Below are 20,512 nucleotides of genomic sequence, written 5' to 3' on the forward strand. Positions count from 1 at the left end.
CTTCTGCCTCCCCACCCCCCAACCCCTTGGGCCCAGGAGTAGGAAAAGGGATCCGATCCGATTCAGGCCGGATTCCCAGCGCTTCCTTGGAAGTTACAGTGCCAGTGAGCGCTGGGCGCACAGTTCCTAAATCTCTTCTTCCAGCTCCCATATTGAGATGAAAATGAGAACTGCAGAAAGTGTGTGTTAGAAAAAGAGATATGTTTAATACTTTAGCATCGACTAAAAAGAATATAAATTTACAAAACTCATAGTTTGTCATGAGCATCAGTTTTCTGATAAGGACCACCTGGATTAAACAGCAGCTTCCGGTAAATAAGTGCCCCATCGGCAATACAGAACACCGAGGCCGCGAGTCCAAACACCTGAAACAGAGACGCAGTGTCACTGCTTGTGGCCACGGTCACACAGGTTTTAAGTGGTCTGCCTGCTAGCTTTCTCTCCTGTTAGGGTTCCCTATGCTGTCATCTAATACTAGAATGGGAAGAGATTTCAGAGATCATTTTATTTGCATTCTCAAGTTTCCCCAGTACCTTCCTAGAGAAAGGGAAAGATCATTTAAGTGAGCAGAAACCAAAACTGAAGTGGTGTGGGCTCTGAAGCAAATACTTGTCTGGATCTCTTGCTCCCCGATATTACTGTTTAAAGCCCTACTGATAATATTTAGTTACTAATCAACATTTCTATACCCAGTGTTCAACTGTTCCATTTTTCTATTGCAAACTGTACCAGAGAAAAAATCAGGGTTACCATCAGCTCAAGATTTAAGCTGTGATAAGAACTTCGGAGAACTGGAGTGATGAGATGATCCAAAGTGACCTCTCCAAGGCTGGGCCACATCCGTATAGGGGGTGAGATTCTAAATAAGCCTCAGGAAAAACTGAGCAAAGGGAATTAACTGGAACATGGTCTTTAGGTTCTCTGATGGCTATCTGAGAACTGGCACCCGGGCTGCAGAAAGGGCTGTCAGTGCTATCACCGGCTCCATCCAACTGCCCAGGAGGTCTGGCTTCAGACTCTGTCCCTTTCCCATCCTGAATCTCAAACACAGCTTCCTAGGTTCTGACCATGCTAAGTATTTGGTTGCCCAAAAAAGTCATTCGGGTTCTTCCATAAGATGTCACAGGAAAACCTGAACCAACCGGTTGGCCAACCCAACACTTACTATAGATGCTTTCATGACTCTGCTACAGCATGCTGCTGGTTCCGCCACCAGTAAGCATCTGCCTCTCTTCCCCTTTATTCCTGGCAAACTGTGATTCCAGAGAGAGGCCCCGCTGCTGTTGCTTAGTTGCTGTGTCATGTCAGACTTTTGTGACCCCATGGACTGTAACCCACTGGGCTCTTCTGTCTATGGAATTTTCCAGGGAAAAATAATGGAATGAGTTGCCATTTCCTTCTCCAGGGGATCTTCCTGACCCAAAGATGGAACTTGAGTCTCCTACATTGGCAGGTGTATTCTTTATCACTGAGCCACCTGGGAAGCCTGCCAGAGAGAGGTAGCTGCTTCCTTTTTCTTGTGTCCATAGTATTCCACCAACAACTTAAATACAGCTGTTTGCACTTTTGTCTCCTGTATTAGGCTTTAAGCAACTTGAGGTTAGGGGTCACATTTAAGTCCAGAGACATCCAAAAGAAATACGAGTTACCAATGTAAACCACATAATTGATCTAAAAATTTCTAATTTCCACATTAAAAAGTAAAGAAAAAACAAGTGAAATTAATTTTAATAATATATTTTATTTAGCCTGATATAGGAGAAGGAAATGGCAACCTACTCCAGTATTCTTGCCTGGAGAATCCCAGGGACAGAGGAGCCTGGTGGGCTGTCGTCTATGGGGTCGCACAGAGTCGGACACAACTGATGTGACTTAGCAGCAGCAGCAGCAGCCTGATATATCCAAAATAATATAATTTCAACATATCCATATTATAATAAAATTATAAGTGAAATATTTGACATTCTCTGGGGGGAGTAGTAAGTCTTTGAAATCCAATGTGTATTTTACATGTGCAGCTCATCTCAGTTCAGATCAGCCACATTTCCAGTGCTCAGCCACTTGTGGCTTATGGCTCTATACTTTGTCAGCACCTACCAAAGTGCACTTAAAGAATGAATCAATGAATTAATGAGGAAATGAAAGTAAATTCTGTGCCTCCTCCTTCTTTCTCCCAAGTTGAGGGATAAAACAATCTTTAAAGATAGCTAGGAGAAATTGCTCGGAGAAGGCGATGGCACCCCACTCCAGTACTTTTGCCTGGAAAATCTCATGGGCAGAGGAGCCTGGTAGGCTGCAGTCCATGGGGTCGCTAAGAGTCGGACACGACTGAGCGACTTCACTTTCACTTTTCACTTTCATGCATTGGAGAAGGAAATGGCAACCCACTCCAGTGTTCTTGCCTGGAGAATCCCAGGGACGGGGGAGCCTGGTGGGCTGCCGTCTATGGGGTCACACAGAGTCGGACACGACTGAAGCGACTTAGCAGCAGCAGCAGGAGAAATTGCTGTTACAGCACTATCTCATTTCTAGGGTAATTCTCATCCCTTATCAAATTGCTTTCGGCCTAGTGAAGTGGAAAAGCCTTTGTTGTTGTTCAGTCATTAAGTCGTGTCTGACTCTTTGGAACGCCATGGACTGCAACACGCCAGGCTTCCCTGTCCTTCACCATCTCCTGGAGTTTGCTCAAACTCATGTCCATTGAGTCGGTGATGCCATCCAACCATCTTATCCTTTGTCATCACCTTCTACTCCTGCCTTCAATCTTTCCCAAGATCAGGGTCTTTTCTAGTGAGACGGCTCTTCACATCAGGTGGCCAAAATATTGGAGATTCAGCTTCAGCATCAGTCCTTCCAATGAGTATTCAAGGTTGATTTCCTTTAGGATTGACTGGTTTGATCTCCTTGCAGTCTAAGAGATTTTCAAGAGTCTTCTCCAGCACCACAGTTTGAAAGCATCAGTTCTTTGGCACTCAGCCTTCTTAATGATCCAATTCTCACATCTATGCATGACTACTGAAAAAGCATAGCTTTGACTACATGGACTGGATTCTGACATATGTGGCCACTTCTCCCAAGTGGCCCATACTAAGAAAAGATAAGGAAGTTGGAGGGAGATTTATTTAAGAAGAACTTTCTAATTCACTTGTCTAAATTGGAACCTAGAAAAGTCATGATTTTGAACCCCCTCTAAGAAATCTCAGAAGAATATCAGATGAAACTGTAACTAAATTACTTGACTCTCCTTGCCTTCCAAATTAAACTGATTAGCTTTTCTTCAAGCAGTGTTCAAGATAATCCTTTTGTTACAAGTCTTCCTACCACCCATTCCCTTACATGACACATGTTTATTCCATCTGTAGCAGGATCTGGACAAGAAATAACTGAGCTCAGAACTGTGTGTCTTTCCTTAACAAGCAGGATGTATCATTTTCTTGAAAGGGGATAGCTATGAAATTCATCCACCATTTGTTATTTTTGCTTGATATCAGGTTTCTGAGAGCTTAGTATTGTAACTTATTCCTAAACTGTAGGTTCTCCATTTAGTCTAACCCTGTATATCTGTGAGAAATACAGAGTAACCTCTTTATTTGGTTAACTTCAAATTTAGTGTGAAATCGTATTCCTTGACATTAATCAGGGCATGTGTTCATGCACAAAAATATTAAGCCACGAGGTACTGTGTACTGGGATAGGAGCCTCAAGGATGAAAATGATCTAGTTTTCTGTTCCTCTATCTATTTTTCAAGTAAATTTGAATTCTGATCGAACCTGAAGGGAGAAACTGGAAAGAGCCTCCACTTACCCCTCCAAGGACTGTATATGTTGTGGTTTCTGGGATCAGTGCCAACACAGATACAACTATCATGAATACTGCTGCTACCACTGAGTTGATAATATCCTGAAAACACAGAATAGAAAGATCAGCATTGCATGAAGATCACCAACAGAATGAATATGCTCCCTAAAGATTTTGAAAATTCCGTTTTTTAAAACAAATTTATTTAGTTTAAATAAATTAGTTTTAGGAAGTCAAACTGCTATTGTAAAATGACACGTATATTGTGTTTGGTCTACAATTATGTCTAATGGGTATCTTAATGTATGACACACTAATCATTAATTCCTTATTAGGGCTTACTTGTTTCTTGTTGAAAGGTAGTTGGAGAGAGAACTCATCTGGTTAGGACTGGGTATGTCTTATGTGGAAGGTTTAAAGTAGAAGTCAGAATGCTTAGTTTTAATAAGTGTGGAGTGGTCTACACCATAAAACAACTTTATAATGTTACTCCAAATGCAATTAATAACACTTGGAGCAGGATAAACTTAATTTTCAGGAAAAAAAAAAAAAAACTCCCACACATCTGTATGCAACAGCTGGCCAACTTATGCAATCATTTCTGATGATGTAGCTCATTCATGTAATAATTTCTTGAAATGAAGCATTTCTGAACTGTGGCTTTAAGAGGTGCAACTTACATTTGGAATGGATGTATACTGTGGAAAAGGTAAGTCATCTTTATTCTGGAATATTTAACACAGAAATCTTCCAAACCCTGGTAACTTAGAAAAGTAGTTATTACAAGGAAAACAGGAAGAGATTCAACGGGGACAGGGCAAGAGTAGATGATACACTTAGGCAGAAAAAGAGTCCTCGTCTGCAGGAGATATTGAGACTAGCTGTCCTAGGTTAATGCTCCTCTCTGCTGGGTATTTAGCTGTTTCAGGGCAACAGACCACACCTCTGCTCCAGACAGACAGCCGGCCTCCTGGTAGTAATTTGAGTAAGTGTATATAAATGGCTTCAGATAAAAAATGATGTTCTAGGAAGGGCAGAGAATAATGGCTGGGGATGGGGTAGTGGGGAGGGAAGGATGCTTCTGCCCCAGAATATCAGTGATCCTTAATAGTGGTTTCAAGCCTTGTTTTTCTATTAAAAACCGAACATCAGTATGCCATGGAGTAGACTATAAATTTAATTACAAAAATGGAGGTTTCATAGAAATTTTGAGCCTGTTCTTACATATCACCACAAAAACCTGGGTTGCCTCACTGTGTGTGTCCTGTCGCTGGAGCACTTGAGGGGACCAGTCAGAGGACACCTGCTCTATGGACTGTGCTAGGTACTACACCTCTGGGACAGTGACATGCATCACAGACCTGTTGTGCAGGCGACCAAGCCCTTTCCTAATCAGTGAAGACAGTGGCCATTGATAGAAGTATTGACAGGTTGCCTTCCCCCTTCCTTCACCCCCCGTAGATTAACTGGAATCTTCTGCCGTCTTGGTGTCCTTCGCTTATGTTACAGGCATTATCCCCAGCTGTGCTCCGGCCTCGCTCCTGTCGGCCACTCTGCAGGGACCTCGCTCTGTTCGTTACCCTCCTTGGTCCCTGGCCAGGTTTCTTCAACTCAGTGCTGACCCTCTGCCCACAGCCGTCTCCTTCCCTGCTCAGTCTAACTATCCCCACCACTTTACTGTCACTGGTCCACACTGGAGGCCTCTATTAATACAGTGAATATATATATATATATATAAATTTTTTCTGGGCTTTCTCGCCTTACTTGTAACATTAGTCACCTCTCCTTTCTTCTCGAAATGCTCTCCTCTCTTGACTTCTGGGACACGGGTCTCGCTTGGGTCCTCTCCTGTCCTTCTCTGCCTATTCGCTCCTTCCTTTCACACCAGACATTGATATTTCCCAGTCTTGCCTTCATCTTGCTCTACTCTCCCTAGGAGCCATTTTCCCATCATGAGGTGATAACTCCCCCAAAGTTGCAGCTCTAACTTCTCTCCTAAGCCTCAGACCTGAACATTTCCATCTGAATGTCCCATAAGGCACTAAAACCTTCTATTTCTCAAGCTAAACTCATTATCCACCTCTCCCCTCAAATAAACCTATTCTTCCTCCTAAACTTCCTGTCTTGTTACCCTCTTAAGACGGTTCTTTAAATGGCAGCTCTCCTTGATTTTTTTCTGTTACCCAATCCTATCAGTTTTCATCAACACTCTTTCTCTCCAGGTACAGTTTTAACCTTGATTTAGGCCTTTCTCATTTTCATGTCTGGATTATGATAACAGACTTTTAAGGGGTCTATGAGACTCACCTCTGGTTTTGTCCCTCTTCAGGCCATTATTGACATTGCTACCAGCGATCTCCTCAAATATAAGCTAATTGTGTCACTCTACTTAAAAATCTCCCAAAGCTTCCAGTGGCTTTTGGGTTAAAACCCAGGGCACTCGAATTCTTGCATGCTCTGACCTCCTGCTGCTGCTGCTGCTGCTAAGTTGCTTCAGTCGTGTCCGACTCTGTGCGACCCCATAGACGGCAGCCCATTCTCAAGCCTCTACTCTTGCCCCCTCTCTGCTTTGTGGCCACTCAGAACTCCTGCAGGTCCTTGAGGGCCCAGCTTTTTCTCCACCTAGAACCTCACAGACACATTGTTCCCTGTACTGGGAGAACGCTCAGCCCTGTTATCAGTCAGCTGACTACTTTTCATCCTCCAGGCCTCAACTCAGGTGTAGTTTTCCTCAGGCAAGCCTATTATGATTTGGTTTCCTTCTCCTCCTGGGAACCTCCACACCATCCAGGGAGCACCTATTAATATTATACTGAATTGCTCATCGGTCTTTCTTCCTGGCTATATGGAAAGTCTGTTGGGTGCAAGATTTGTGTTTTGTTTTCTCAAAGAGCCTAGAATAGAACCTGGGATTAGCAGATACTTAATATTTGCTGAATAAATGATTTCATGGGCTCAAGAGCAGAGAGGAGTCTGGGTTTCATGATGGAGTGATAACTGAGTTGGCCAGATAGCATCGTTTCTCAGAGTACAGAATCAGCCCAGGCTGAGTCTCAGAGATTTGGAGACTACTTTTCAGTATGCTGCACATAGTCCATGCTCCCTCTCTGTGTATTCTGTGAAATTTATTTTCCAAGTTTATTACTGGGACATGTAAGAAGCTCCCGAGGATTATTACAGTTTGGGGAAAAAAATAAATGCTAAAATGTGCTAGTTTTATTAACCTTGGAAAAGCAGAGTGTGAAGAGCACTATATAACTTTTAGGGTGTAAGATGAACAGGATGTGACCATGTTCATCATCTCTTTGGGATAATTTAGCTGAGTCCTTTCTGCCACTAAATGATGTTACAGGACCACCTAAGGAAGGCTTTGTCATCTCCTGTCCAGACCTTACTGCAGTCAGGTCCAGCTCCACAGTGGAGAGATGCCTCAGAGATCCTATCCTTCCCCCAGCTCTCCACTTTGGGGACTTTCTCAGCTTGTGATTAGCCTGAAATGCTTATCATTGGCTTTCAAAAGTGGTTCCAGAAGGTGCCACCTTAAGGCATGTTTATGGTTTGAGAATAGCTCTAAAGTCCTCTCTTCCTTAATACAGGTTGAAGTGAAGTGTTAGTTGCTCAGTGTCCAGTTCCCGGCGACCCCATGGACTATAGCCCACCAGGCTCCTCTGTCCATGGGGTTTTCCAGGCAAGCATACTGGAGTGGGTTGCCATTTCCTACTCCAGGGGATCTTCCTCTGACCCAGGGATTGAAGCCGAGGCTCTTGGGTCACCTGCATTGCAGGAGGATTCTTTACCTGCTGAGCCACCAGGCAAGTCCTCTAATACAGGGTTATCAGCTTGGATACGAGTGCTCTGGAACTCAAAAGGATGAGACCAGTGCAGCTACCTGTCTGGCCAAAGGGTGGAAAGCCAGCACAGGTCTCAGAAAGGAGACCTAAGGACACAAGATTCTGGGGCTAAGACTTGAAAAAGGAGTGTGAAGTTGCTCCGGTTTTCCTAGAACCAGCTTATGGTCCAGGCTGACAGGCCAAGAATCTTAGCTAATATCTTCAATTGCCTATTTCAAGAGTTTCTGGACCATTTGGGCACTCCACTGGGCAGCTGTTCCTAAAGCTGTGAGTATGACAGGTAAAGTCCCTATGCTACTGAATAAGGTTCTACAAGATGAGTTAAAAATTATTTATCATCAATAATGACAGACATTTTAAAGTAAGATAACATTGTGCTTTATTCAGCCTCTAAATTATTTTGATTTTCCATTTAGTGATCAGGGATATGTAAGATGTAGATACTTGTGTATCTGGCTCCGTCTCTGTTCCCTAATTTTGAGGTCATATCAACATGAACTTCAAAGGGAGGTAAAGATTAAGAATGCGCTATGACTTTATTTGACCATGATCTTAAATTTAAATTTATTTTGATGATCTACCCCTAAGTGAATTTCCCTAACAGAAACATCAGCCGTTATCTACCAATAGATGGAGCTCCGAGGAGAATCCATGCTCAGCGGTTGCTCTGGTTCGCTGAGGATCTCCCCAGAGCACATTAGCAGTGGATAGAGATCCTCCTTCCTAAGCCTGTTAGAGATTCCTTAAAGGTTTACGAAAAACAACAGAGTTTATTAAAATGTCTCTCTATGGCAGGAAAAAGTAGTTAACAACGAAACTGAACACTTACAAGTAAAGGCCAAAATAAACAGCTAATTAATCGATCAAGTCTGAGTATATATAAAAGTATGAAAAAGAAAGTAGAAGCGACTTCAAATCCAGTGACGACAATGTACGGCTCTGGCGCTTGTGCTAGGATGAAAAGGGTCATAGATGTCGCAGCTAGTGCCTAGAGGGGAAAAAAACACGACCTCTTCAGTGATGATTGAACAAGTTTAAGCTGTAAAAATGATCGATTCTAAAATGTCAAAATAAACGGGTTTCTTCTTTATACACACACACATCTAAACGAGGCAGACTGAAATGTACGGGTGTCAACTTCTCTTCTCATTTAAAGAGAACTAGGTATCCCTTCCTGTTTTGTTTAATTAATTTCTCCACTTGTATGCCTAATGCCATCACTTCCCACAGCCATGCCCTTGATCTTTTCCCACTAAGTAGCTCGGTTTCCCTCTCACACCTTCACTCTCTCCTCCTGCCCTAGCTCCTTTCCTCATCATCTTATCAACATATCTAAGTTATCTTCTCTCTCTCTTTTTAAACAATATTTATTTATTTATTTGGCTGTGCTGAGTCTTACTCGCTGCATGTGGGATCTAGTTCCCTGCCCAGGGAATGAAACCGGGTCACCTGCATTAGGAGCATGGAGCCTTAGCCACTGGACTGCCAGGGAAGTCTCTAAGTTATCTTCTCTTAAAACATACACACCCCTTCCTTTCATCTGCTCCCCACAGAAATTCCCATTTTTCTACTTCTCCCTATAATGCTTCTCAAAAAAAGCCTGTGTACTGGCTGTTATAATTCCTTATCCTCTTCATCACTCCTTAACTTGTAACAAAAATCTGGACTCTACCGTCAAATTTAAACTTAGAATGTTGCTATGAAAAACACTGGGGGTGCTTCTCTGGTGGCTAAGTGGTGAAGAATCCATCTACCAATGCAGAAGATACAGGTTTGATCCCTGGTCTGGGAGGATCCGACATGCTACGGAGCAACTAAGCCTGAGCACCACAACTATTGAGCCTGTGCTCTAGAGCCCGGGAGCCACAGCTGCTGAGCCCACGTGCTATAACTTCTGAAGCCCACGAGCTCTAGAGCCCGTGCCCTGCAACAGGAGAAGCCGCCACAGTGAGAAGCCTGTGCACTGCACCTAGAGAGTAGTCCCTGCTTGCCGAAACTAGAGAAAAGCTCATGTGGCGACGAACACCCAGCACAGTCAAAAATAAAAATGATTTTTTTTTAAAGAAAAATACTGGGAAGGAAAGTTTAAAACAAAGTGTCAGAGAAAAACAATTCTCTGAAGAACCCTTTGGAGAAGAAAAGGGAAAAAAAAATCTGATACATCACTTTTTAACATATTTTCTCTTATCTAAACATAATGCAATCAGAATGAACAAAAACGTAAGTGAAAAAAAACCCAAGATAATTAATCTAATTTCCTCATTTCCAAATGAAGATATAGAAAAGAGAAATGATAAGTGACTTAAAGGAAAAAATAAGCTGGTCAGTCCCTGAGAGTCTGTTGATGTTGTGATGTTCTTACAGGAGATACAGCTTTATCCGAAGTCTCTGTGTACTTGGAAAATGATTTTGGCAGGAGTCTTTGCTGACTAGACTTTTATGATCAATCTGTCAGCATCCACATTCTCTTTTTAACCTTGGATCTGTGTAGGCTACTTATTTATAATTCTATCAGTTACTTTGTTAGTGTAAAAGTAGCTTACTTTGAAACTTCTAAATTGGTCAGTTTTTTTTACAGTAAATGTAACTAGTTACTAAATAATGTGTTCTTTATAATTAATATAATTACTATCAGCAACATATCTCAAATCACTTCATTTACTCTACTGAACCAAATAAGGTCTTGAGTTCATGGGTTATGAAATCAAGGGTCACTTTTTCAGTCCGCATCATCTGTAACCTCAGAATTGGGCACATTTCCCATGATTTCAATCACCCTGGGTTCTCCCCCAATTCATACTTACAGCTCTTATAATTTTCCTGTCTCCTGGCCTTCGTTTTCAGTTAATTTTTCAACATTTCACTAATATCTCAAACATTTCATCTCTCTATGTAGACTGCTTTTGCCAAGATCATCAATGATTTCAAAATTACTAAATTTAACAAACATTTTTCAATCCTTATGTTACTGGACCCCCATGACTTACTTGCTATTGGCTTTTTCCTACTTTTCTACTCCTTGACTCCCATGTCACCTCTTTGAGTTCTTATTCCTCTGAAACTATTCAGCCTTGGTGGGCTTTCCTTTTACGCATCACTTTAAAATCCTGACATTTGTTTAGATTCTATCCACAACCCGCTCAACAAATCTGAGTCTCTATCCCAGGTGTATCTTCAACATCTCACACATAAACAGCCATTTAGAACATCTGAATAACCTACAGGAATCTTCAGTTCCCCGTGGGCAAAACTGATGTCACCTTGTCCCTTGCTCCTGTATTCACTATCTTAATTGGTGATGCGACCAGCTATCTTTTCACCTGCCCTGGAAACCTAAGATCACTGCTCCAACTCACTGCCCACAACAGACCAGTCATCAGGTCCTGCTGACTTAATGCCTAAACATTTTGGGAATCCACTTAGTCACTCCAATTACTGCTCTTCAGTATCTTTTCCTTGAACTAACCTGACAAAGGTACTACAGTGAAATTTCTAAGATGAAGATCTGTGCAACGCTCCACCTGTTTAAAACCCTTCCGTGGCTCCCCATGGTTTTCAGAATAGAGCCTCCCTTCACCATGGGGTCCAAATCTTCCATGACTCAGCTCCTGTCTACTTTAGCAAAGAGCTGTTAACAATTTATCTACAGGATAATTCCAGTGTTCAATTCTCAGTCCTCATCTTATTTGAACTGTCATCAGTATTTGTCACAGTTGATCATTCTCTTGAGAATTTTCTTCATTTGGCTTCTAGGACACCGTACTCTTGGTTCCTCTCACTTCCCTAATTGCTCTCTCTCTCATTCTTCTTTGGTTTTCTCTGGTGGCTCAGATAGTAAAGAATCTGCCTGCAATGCAGGAGACCTGGGTTTGATCCCCAGGTTGGGAAAATCACCTGGGAAGGGAATGGCTTCCCACTCCAGTATTCTGGTCTGGAGAGTTCTATGGACAGAGGAGCCTGGCAGGCTACAGTCCATGGGGTCACAAAGAATCGGACATGATTCAGCAACTTTCACTTTCATTCTTCTTTGCTGGTTCTTCCTTCTCTCCCCAACCTCTTAATGTTAAAGTGTTCCAGGGCTCAATCCATGGTCCTCTTCTCCACTCTATGTACAATCACCTCCTGATGATCTCATCAATCTTGTGATTTTAAATACCTCTATTTCTGCAGTGGCTTCCTGGTGGCTCAGTGATAAAGAATATGCCTGCAATGCAGGAGTTGCAGGAGATTTGGGTTCGATCCCTGAGTCGGGAAGATCCCATGGAGGAAAACACGGCTACCCACTCTAATATTCGTGCCTGGAGAATCCCATGGACGGAGGAGCCTGGTGGGCTACAGTCCATAGGGTTGCACAGAGTCGGACATGACTGAAGGGACTTAGCACACATTTCTGCAGTGCCAATCTCTCCTACAATCCAAATGCCTATTCAGTATTTCCACTTGAATGTCTAATAGACATCTCTAACAGTGAAATCCAAAGTTGAGCTTCTGTTTTTCTGGCTACATCTGCTTTACAGACCACAGGCTTTCAGTGGATGGCAGTTCCATTCTTCCAGCTGCTTAGGCCAAAAACTTTGGTGGGATCTCGGACTCCTCTCTCTTTTTCATACCACACCTGGTTCATCAGCAAATCTTGTTGGGGCTACTTTCAACATATATCCCAAATGTGACCATTTCTTATAACCTAGTCTGCTAGAGGCCTGGTCTGAGCCACAGTCATCTCTTGCCCAGATTACTGCAATAGCTCTAACTGATCATCTTTTTTTCTACCCTTGCCTCTGCAGGAATCCTCCCGTCCCCCAAACCCCCAGCCCCCAGTCTACTGTCACCATAGCAGCTGGTGCACTTTTTAAAATGTTAGTCAGATCATATAAAACTTTATTCAAAACCTTCATCTCCCACTGTCCCCATGTCACTCCACCCCCACTCCACTGGTTTTCTCGCTTCTCCTTGAACACTTCAGGTACATTCCTGCCGTAGGGCCGTTGTACTAGGCGTTCCTTTGCCTAAAACACATCTTCCTTCATCTTGGGTTGGCCAAAAATTTGTTTGGGGTTTTCTGTAACATCTTATGGAAAAAAATGAGCAATCTTTTTGGCTAACCCAATGTATTCATAGTTAACTCTCTCATCTCACTTAACGCTTCACTCAGAAGTCATCTCAACAGGGCCTAATCTGACCATTCTAGTCTTGCAACCTGCAACCGTCCTCTCCAACACTTCCTTCTCTTGCACTCTCTTACCTGGCTTTAGTTTTCCCTTGTTCCATAGCACCTACCCCCTTCTAGAATAGTACACCATTTATTTATTTTTTCTGTTTGTTGCTTTTTTTCCCTCCCTCCCACCCCAATACATAAACTCCATGAGTACAAGGATCTTTGCTTTGTTCCCTGATACTTCCCAAGAGCCAGAAACAGTGCCTCGCACATGGCAGGCTTTCAATAAATATTGTTGAATGGAAAAAAATAAGGTAGCACTCAACTTGTTATGGATTCTTATAAATCATGCTTTTTTTTTTTTTTGCCTCCAAGCCTTTACTCAGGTGACTGTCCCTTAAACCCTACCCATGTCCCCCTAGGAAGCTTCCTGATACCTCCTTGATTAAATGCCTCATTCTGTGCCCTAATTTCATCTTATCAAACCAAAACTATCTGCTTGTGTGTCTGACTCTGTCTAAACTGAAGGACCCCATGAGTCAGGGACTTTTGTCTTGGATGTCTGTTGTTTCAAGTCCTAACTCAGGGCTGAGAAGACAGGAAATATTCAAAATGTTTGTGGAGGAAATTCGTATGTCAAAAATCAAAACTTTCTCACAAAATTCTGTTTCAACTCCAGTGTTCCAGAGCTTTCAGAACCCCAGACCTTCCAGTCACTTCTTTCCTGATTATTTACTCCCAACCCAAAGGAATTTCTCTGTTCTTTGAAGTGAAAGTGTGTTAGTCACCCAGTCATGTCTGACTCTTTTCAACCCTGTGGATTGTAGCCAGGTTCCTCTGTCTGTGGAATTCTCCAGGCAAGAATACTGGAGTAGGTTGCCATTTCCTTTACCAGGGGATCTTCCTTACCCAGGGATCGAACCCAGGTCTCCTGCACTGCAGGCAGATTCTTTTCGAGGGATTCTGAGCCACCAGGGAAGCCCTTTGAACTCGAGTAGTTTTCTAAACCTCCCTTCGGCCTTCTGACTTGCAGTATGTTATATTTTTCAGAATCACAGACTTTGGTGTAGAAGGGCTGTGCATGCAGTTTGTCCTGCCCACTCACCTGGAGTTTGAGGTGCCATTACAACAGGCTCACCAGGTACTTGCCTGCACCTCGTACCTCTTCTGTCTGGGAATGTACTGCCTTCCCAAGTGGCCACTTATTTTGGCACTTTCCCAATAGAAAACTCTTTCTCTTATTAAGCGGGGCTGTTTCTTTGTAAGTTTTAACTTTCTATCCCCTCTTCTTATAGGTCACCTCTTTAAAATTTAAGAATTATTTTTTTTCCTTCCCCTTTTCTTAAAATTCTTCAACATACTCTCCTATGATAATCTCCACTTCTCTAACTAGCCAGGTCACCATCCTCCAAATAACAGTCCATTCTCTCCCAAACCTCTATCCATAACTGGCTGCAATGTCTTGGAAGGTCTGACACCCCGGAAATGCACAGTTCCACTGTCCTTGCTCTGGGCTCTATCAGCCTTGAGCTCACTCAGATCAAAACTTGTGAGTTATACTGTAAAAAACACAAGCACATGAAGATTAAACAACGTTTCTAAATAACCAACAGGTTACTGAAGAAATCAAAAGGGAAATAAAAAACCTGCTAGAAACAAATGATAATGAAAATACAACAACTCAAACCCTATGGGATGCAGTAAAAGCAGTTCTAAGAGGTAAGTTTATACCAATACAATCCTACCTCAAGAAACAAGGAAAACATTGAATAGGCAACCTAACTTTACACCTAAATCAACTAGAAAAAGAACAACAAAAAACCCTCAAAATTATTAGAAGGGAAGAAATCATAAAGATCAGAGCAGAAGTAAATGAAAAAAATGAAAGAAACAATGATAAAGATTAATAAAGCTAAAAGCTGGTTCTTTGAGAAGATAAACAAAATTGACAAACCTTTGGCAGACCCATCAAGAAAAAAAGAGAGAAGAATCAAATCAACAGAATTAGAAATGAAAAAGGAGAGGTTACAATAGGCAATGCAGAAATACAAAGGATTATAAGAGACTATTATGAACAATTATATGGCAATAAAATGGATAACCTGGAAGAAATGGACAGATTCTTAGAAAAGTTCAATCTTCCAAGACTGAACCAGGAAGAGATAGAAGTTATGAACAATCCAATTACAAGCAATGAAATTGAAGCTGTGATCAAAAATCTCCCCCAAAACAAAAGCCCAGTCCAGATGGCTTCACAGGAGAATTCTATCAAACATTTAGAGAAGAGCTAATGCCTATCCTTCTAAAACTCTTTCAAAAAATTGCAGAGGAAGGAATACTTCCAAACTCATTCTATGAGGCCACTATCACTCTGATACCAAAACCAGACAAAGACAACACAAAAAAAGAAAACTACAGGCCAATATCACTGATGAACACAGGTGCAAAAATCCTCAACAAAATTTTAGCAAACAGAATTCAGCAGCACATCAGAAAGCTCATACACCATGATCAAGTTGAGTTTATTCCTGGAATGTAAGGATTCTTCAATATATGCAAATCAATCAATGTGATACACCATATTAACAAATTGAAAGAGAAAAACCACATGATAATCTCAATAGACGCAGAAAAAGCCTTTGACAAAATTCAGCACCCATTTATGATTAAAATTCTTCAAAAAATGGGCATAGAAGGAACCCGGCTTAACATAGTAAAGGCCATATATGATAAGCCTACAGCAAACATTATACTCAATGGTGAAAAACTGAAAGCATTCCCCCTAAGATCAGGAACAAGACAAGGGTGTCCACTTTCACCACTATTATTCAACATAGTTCTGGAAGTCCTAGCTACAGCAATCAGAGAAGAAAAAGAAATAAAAGGAATCCAGATCAGAAAAGAAGAAGTAAAGCTCTCACTATTTGCAGATGAACGATACTGTACATAGAAAACCCTAAAGATAGTGTCAGAAAATTACTAGAGCTAATCAGTGAATTTAGCAAAGTTGCAGGATGCAAAATCAATACATAGAAATCACTTGCATTTCTATATACTAACAATGAAAAATCTGAAAAAGAAATGAAAGAATCAATCCCATTCACCATTGCAACAAAAAGAATAAAATATCTAGGAATAAACTTACCTAAGGAGATTAAAGAACTCTGCACAGAAAATTATAAGACACTGATGAAAGAAATCAAAGATGACACAAACAGATGGAGAGATATTCCATGTTCCTGGGTAGGAGGAATCAATATTGTGAAAATGACTATACTACCAAATGCAATCTACAGATTCAATGAGATCCCTATCAAATTACCAATGGCATTTTTCACAGATCTAGAACAAAAAATTTCACAATTCGTACGGAAACACAAAAGACCCCAAATAGCCAAAGCAGTCTTGAAAAAGAAGAATGGAGCTAGAGGAATCAACCTTCCTAACTTCAGATTATACTACAAAGCTACAGTCATCAAGACAGTATGGTACTGGCACAAAAACAGAAATATAGACTAATGGAACAAGATAGAAAGCCAAAAAATAAACCCATGCACCTATGAGTACCTTATTTTTGACAAAAGAGGCAAGAATATACAATGGGGCAAAGACAGCCTCTTCAATAAATGTTGCTGGGAAAACTGGACAGCTACATGTAAAAGAATGAAATTAGAACACTTCCTAACACCATACACAAAGATAAACTCAAAATGGATTAAAGACCTAAATGTAAGACCAGAAACTATAAAACTCTTAGAGGAAAACATAGGCAGAACACTCGATGACATAAACCAAAGCAAGATCCTCTATGACCCACCTCCTAGGTTAATGGAAATAAAAACAAAAGCAAACAAGTGGGACCTGAATAAACTTAAAAGCTTTTATACAGCAAAGAAAACTATGAGAAAGGCGAAAAGACAATCCTCAGAATGGGAGAAAATAATAGCAAATGAAACAACTGACAAAGGATTAATTTCCAAAATATACAAGCAGCTCATACAACTCAATACCAGAAAAACAACCCAATCAAAAAGTGGGGAAAAGACCTAAACAGACATTTCTCCAAAGAAGACATACAGCTGTCTAACAAACACATGAAAAGATGCTCAATGTTGTGCATTATTAGAGAAATGCCAATCAAAACTACAATGAGATATCACCTCACACCAGTCAGAACTGCCATCATAAAAAAATCTACAAACAATAAATTCTGGAGAGGGTGTGGAGAAAAGGGAACACTTTTGCACTGTTGGTGGGAATTTAAATTGATACAGCCACTATGGAAGATGGTATGGAGATTCCTTAAAAAACTAGGAATAAAACCACCATATGACCCAGCAATCCCAATCCTAGGCATATATCCTGAGGAAACCAAAATTGAAAAAGACACATGTATCCCATTGTTCATTGCAGCACTATTTACAATAGCTAGAACATGGAAGCAACCTAGATGTCTATCGACAGATGAATGGATAAAGAAGTTGTGGTACATATGCACAATGGAATATTACTCAACCATAAAAAGGAACACATTTGAGTCAGTTCTAATGAGGTGGATGAACCCAGAGCCTATTATACAGAGGTAAGTCAGAAAGAGAAAGGAAATATCGTATTCTGACACATATATACGGAATCTAGAAAAATGGTACTGAAGAATTTATTTACAGGGCAGCAGTGGAGAAACAGACATAGAGAATAGACTTATGGACATGGGGAGAGGGGAGGAGAGGGTGAGATGTATGGAAAGAGTAGCATGGAAACTTACATTATCATATGTAAAGTACATAGCCAATGGGAATTTGCTGTATGGCTCAGGAAACTCAAACAGGGGCTCTGTATCCGTTTTAGAGGGGTGAGATGGGGATGGAGATGAGAGGGAGGTTCAAAAGGGAGGAAGGATGTATGTATACAGGCAGAAAGTGAAGAGGAACTCAAAAGCCTCTTGATGAAAGTGAAAGAGGAGAGTGAAAAAGTTGGCTTAAAGCTCAACATTCAGAAAACGAAGATCATGGCATCTAGTCCCATCACTTCATGGGAAATAGATGGGGAAACAGTAGAAACAGTGTCAGACTTTATTTTTTTGGGCTCCAAAATCACTGCAGATGGTGACTGCAGCCATGAAATTAAAAGATGCTTACTCCCTGGAAGGAAAGTTATGACCAACCTAGACAGCATATTCAAAAGCAGAGATATTACTTTGCCAACAAAGGTCCATCTAATCAAGGCTATGGTTTTTCCAGTGGTCATGTATGGATGTGAGAGTTGGACTGTGAAGAAAGCTGAGCGCGGAAGAATTGATGCTTTTGAACTGTGGTGTTGGAGAATACTCTTGAGAGTCCCTTGGACTGCAAGGAGATCCAACCAATCCATCATAAAGGAGATCAGTCCTGGGTGTTCATTGGAAGGACCGATGCTAAAGCTGAAACTCCAATACTTTGGCCACCTCATGCGAAGAGTTGACTCATTGGAAAAGACCCTGATGCTGGGAGGGATTGTGGGCAGGAGGAGAAGGGGATGACAGAAGATGAGATGGCTGGATGGCATTACCGACTCGATGAACATGAGTCATGAGTTTGAGTGAACTCTGGGAGTTGGTGATGGACAGGGAGGCCTGGCGTGCTGCAGTTCATGGGGTCGCAGAGTCGGACACGACTGAGCGATTGAACTAAACTGAACTGAACTGATGACTGATTCATGTTGAGGTTTGACAGAAAACAACAAAATTCTGTAAAGCAATTATCCTTCAATTAAAAAATAAATTGATTAAAAAAACACAGTGAGATATCACTACACACCTATGAGTGTACTAAAAACATTTAGTTGTACCCTTTAAATCAGTAAGTTTTATCATATATGAAATGTCTCAATAAAGCTTGGGAAAAACAAAAACAAAAAACTTGTGAGTTATAGTAAGTAAACACAGCATTCTCCGAAACACCTCAGTGCATTTTTTTGTTTTTGGTTTTAATCTCATTGGCGTCTGAATGGTACAACTGCAGCAGCCTCACATGGTAACCTGGGTAACTGGTTTGGGGGTCCAAGTGTAGGCCATTCATGCAGGTGTGCAGAGCTTGCTTTATGAGTGGGTCTGTGAAGTGTCAGTCGCTTAGTTGTGTTCAACTCTTTGAGACCCCATGGATTGTAGCCTGCCACAGTCCTCTGTCCATGGGATTCTCCAGGCAAGCATACTGGAGTGGGTAGTCTTGCCCTTCTCCAGGGGATCTTCCCGACCCAGGGATCGAGCCCGGGTCTTCTGCATTGCAGGCAGATCCTTTTCCGTCTGAGCTACCAGGAAAGATTCTCTGGAGAAGGGCATGGCAACCCACTTCCAGTACGCTTGCCTAGAGAATCCCATGGGCCGAGGAGCCTGGCGGGCTACAGTCCATGGGGTCTCAAAGAGTGGGACATGACTGAGCGACTAACCCTTGCTACTACTACTGGGTACAGAAAGTCCCTGATGAAGACGACAGTTGTCCTATTTCTCTCCTTCTACCCTTCCCTTGTGGTTCAGCTGGTAAAGAATCCGCCTGCAATATGGGAGACCTGGGTTCGATCCCTGGGTCGGAAAGATCCCCTGGAGAAGGGAAAGGCCACCCACTCCAGTATTCTGACCTGGAGAATTCCATGGACTATGCCGCCCATGGAGTCGCAAAGAGCAGGACACGACTGAGCGACTTTCACTTTCGCCCCCAGGGTGTAAGGCGAAATGCCTTCCCTTTAAGAAGGCCTTGATAGAAACAAAGTCGAGAGAGGAGAGAAGGGAGCAGAAGCTTCTTACTCGGTAGCTTTATCTCCCAGCAGGGGAGTGAGCTGGGACTCCGCCCCCCAGTCCTCCGGCCCAGCCCTCACCAATCGCAGCAGCTTCACGTGGCCTTTCACGCTTAAGCAGAAGGGGCGAGCCTTTGGTTTCGGTTTCAGGGTCTGCATTTCCCCTGCAGACCCAGCAGCAGCACTTTCCCGCGGGTCCCCCTATTCAGCGCACCTCTCTGCCAGGCCCTGCGCCAAGTCTGCAACGGCCACCCCGGCCACGTGCAGCGCTTCTAGGCTTCCCGCCCTGGCGCGTGCATGCGCAAGTTACTGCAGCGGCACTTGGGTGCACGCCAGGTCCCCCACTCCCTGCCACAGGCTCCCGTTCTGCGGAAAGCCGGAAAGCTGGAAAGCCGGAAAGCCGGGTTCAGTTCGCACTCTGCGTTTCCGCTAACCTACAGGGGAGCTACGAAGGCCAACTTCTCTCCACTCCCTAGTTGTCTGTCCAGACGACCACATATTGATTGTACATTTGATAAAAGATAAACAGCCATATTAAAATTTTTAAGATTTTATTTGAACAACAAAAAAAATGATTCAAATAGGGCGGCGATCCAGTCTAACAGAAAGGCGCTCTGAAGAGGTGTACAAAATCAAAGACTTAAAGGCAGAAGGGAGCGGCAACAAGGAAATTGGTTATTGCAAGATTACTTTCCTAGGGGATGGCAGGTGGTTTATTAGGTTACCTAACTCAGAGGTTCCCAGCCTCTGGGATCTAATGCCTGATGATTTAATCTGAGGTGAGGCAGATGTCATAATAATACAAATAAAGTGCACAATATTACAATAATACAAATAAAGTAAAAAATAAGTGTAACGCACTTCAATTATCCTGAAACCGTCTCCTTCCCTTCCTCCCCCGGGGCGGGGTGGGGGGGAGGTCTTCAACAAAACCAGTCC

General features: G+C 42.2%; 1 protein-coding gene across 1 annotated transcript; it reads right to left on the minus strand.

Moving 5' to 3' along the window:
* Positions 1-223: 223 nt before the first annotated feature.
* On the minus strand, positions 224-19,867 carry LOC113875769 (chemokine-like factor). Its single transcript, XM_027514455.1, has 4 exons — positions 19,655-19,867; positions 8,480-8,638; positions 3,806-3,901; positions 224-365 (listed from the first exon to the last, which is right to left on the minus strand). Exons 1-4 carry the CDS (start codon positions 19,730-19,732, stop codon positions 249-251), a joined length of 450 nt encoding a protein of 149 aa, XP_027370256.1. The 5' UTR covers positions 19,733-19,867; the 3' UTR covers positions 224-248.
* Positions 19,868-20,512: the final 645 nt, after the last annotated feature.

The sequence above is a fragment of the Bos indicus x Bos taurus genome, chromosome 18, assembly GCF_003369695.1.
Source record: "Bos indicus x Bos taurus breed Angus x Brahman F1 hybrid chromosome 18, Bos_hybrid_MaternalHap_v2.0, whole genome shotgun sequence".
Classification (NCBI taxonomy): Eukaryota; Metazoa; Chordata; class Mammalia; order Artiodactyla; family Bovidae; genus Bos; species Bos indicus x Bos taurus.

Coding starts and splice junctions, on each gene's coding strand:
- LOC113875769 (XM_027514455.1), bottom strand. CDS start 19,732: ATGCAGACCCTGAAACCGAAACCAAAGGCTCGCCCCTTCTGCTTAAGC. Junction 3,902..8,479: donor GTTTATTTTGGCCTTTACTT/GTAAGTGTTCAG, acceptor CTGTGTTTTCAG/GATATTATCAACTCAGTGGT. Junction 366..3,805: donor CATATACAGTCCTTGGAGGG/GTAAGTGGAGGC, acceptor TCTCTGTTTCAG/GTGTTTGGACTCGCGGCCTC.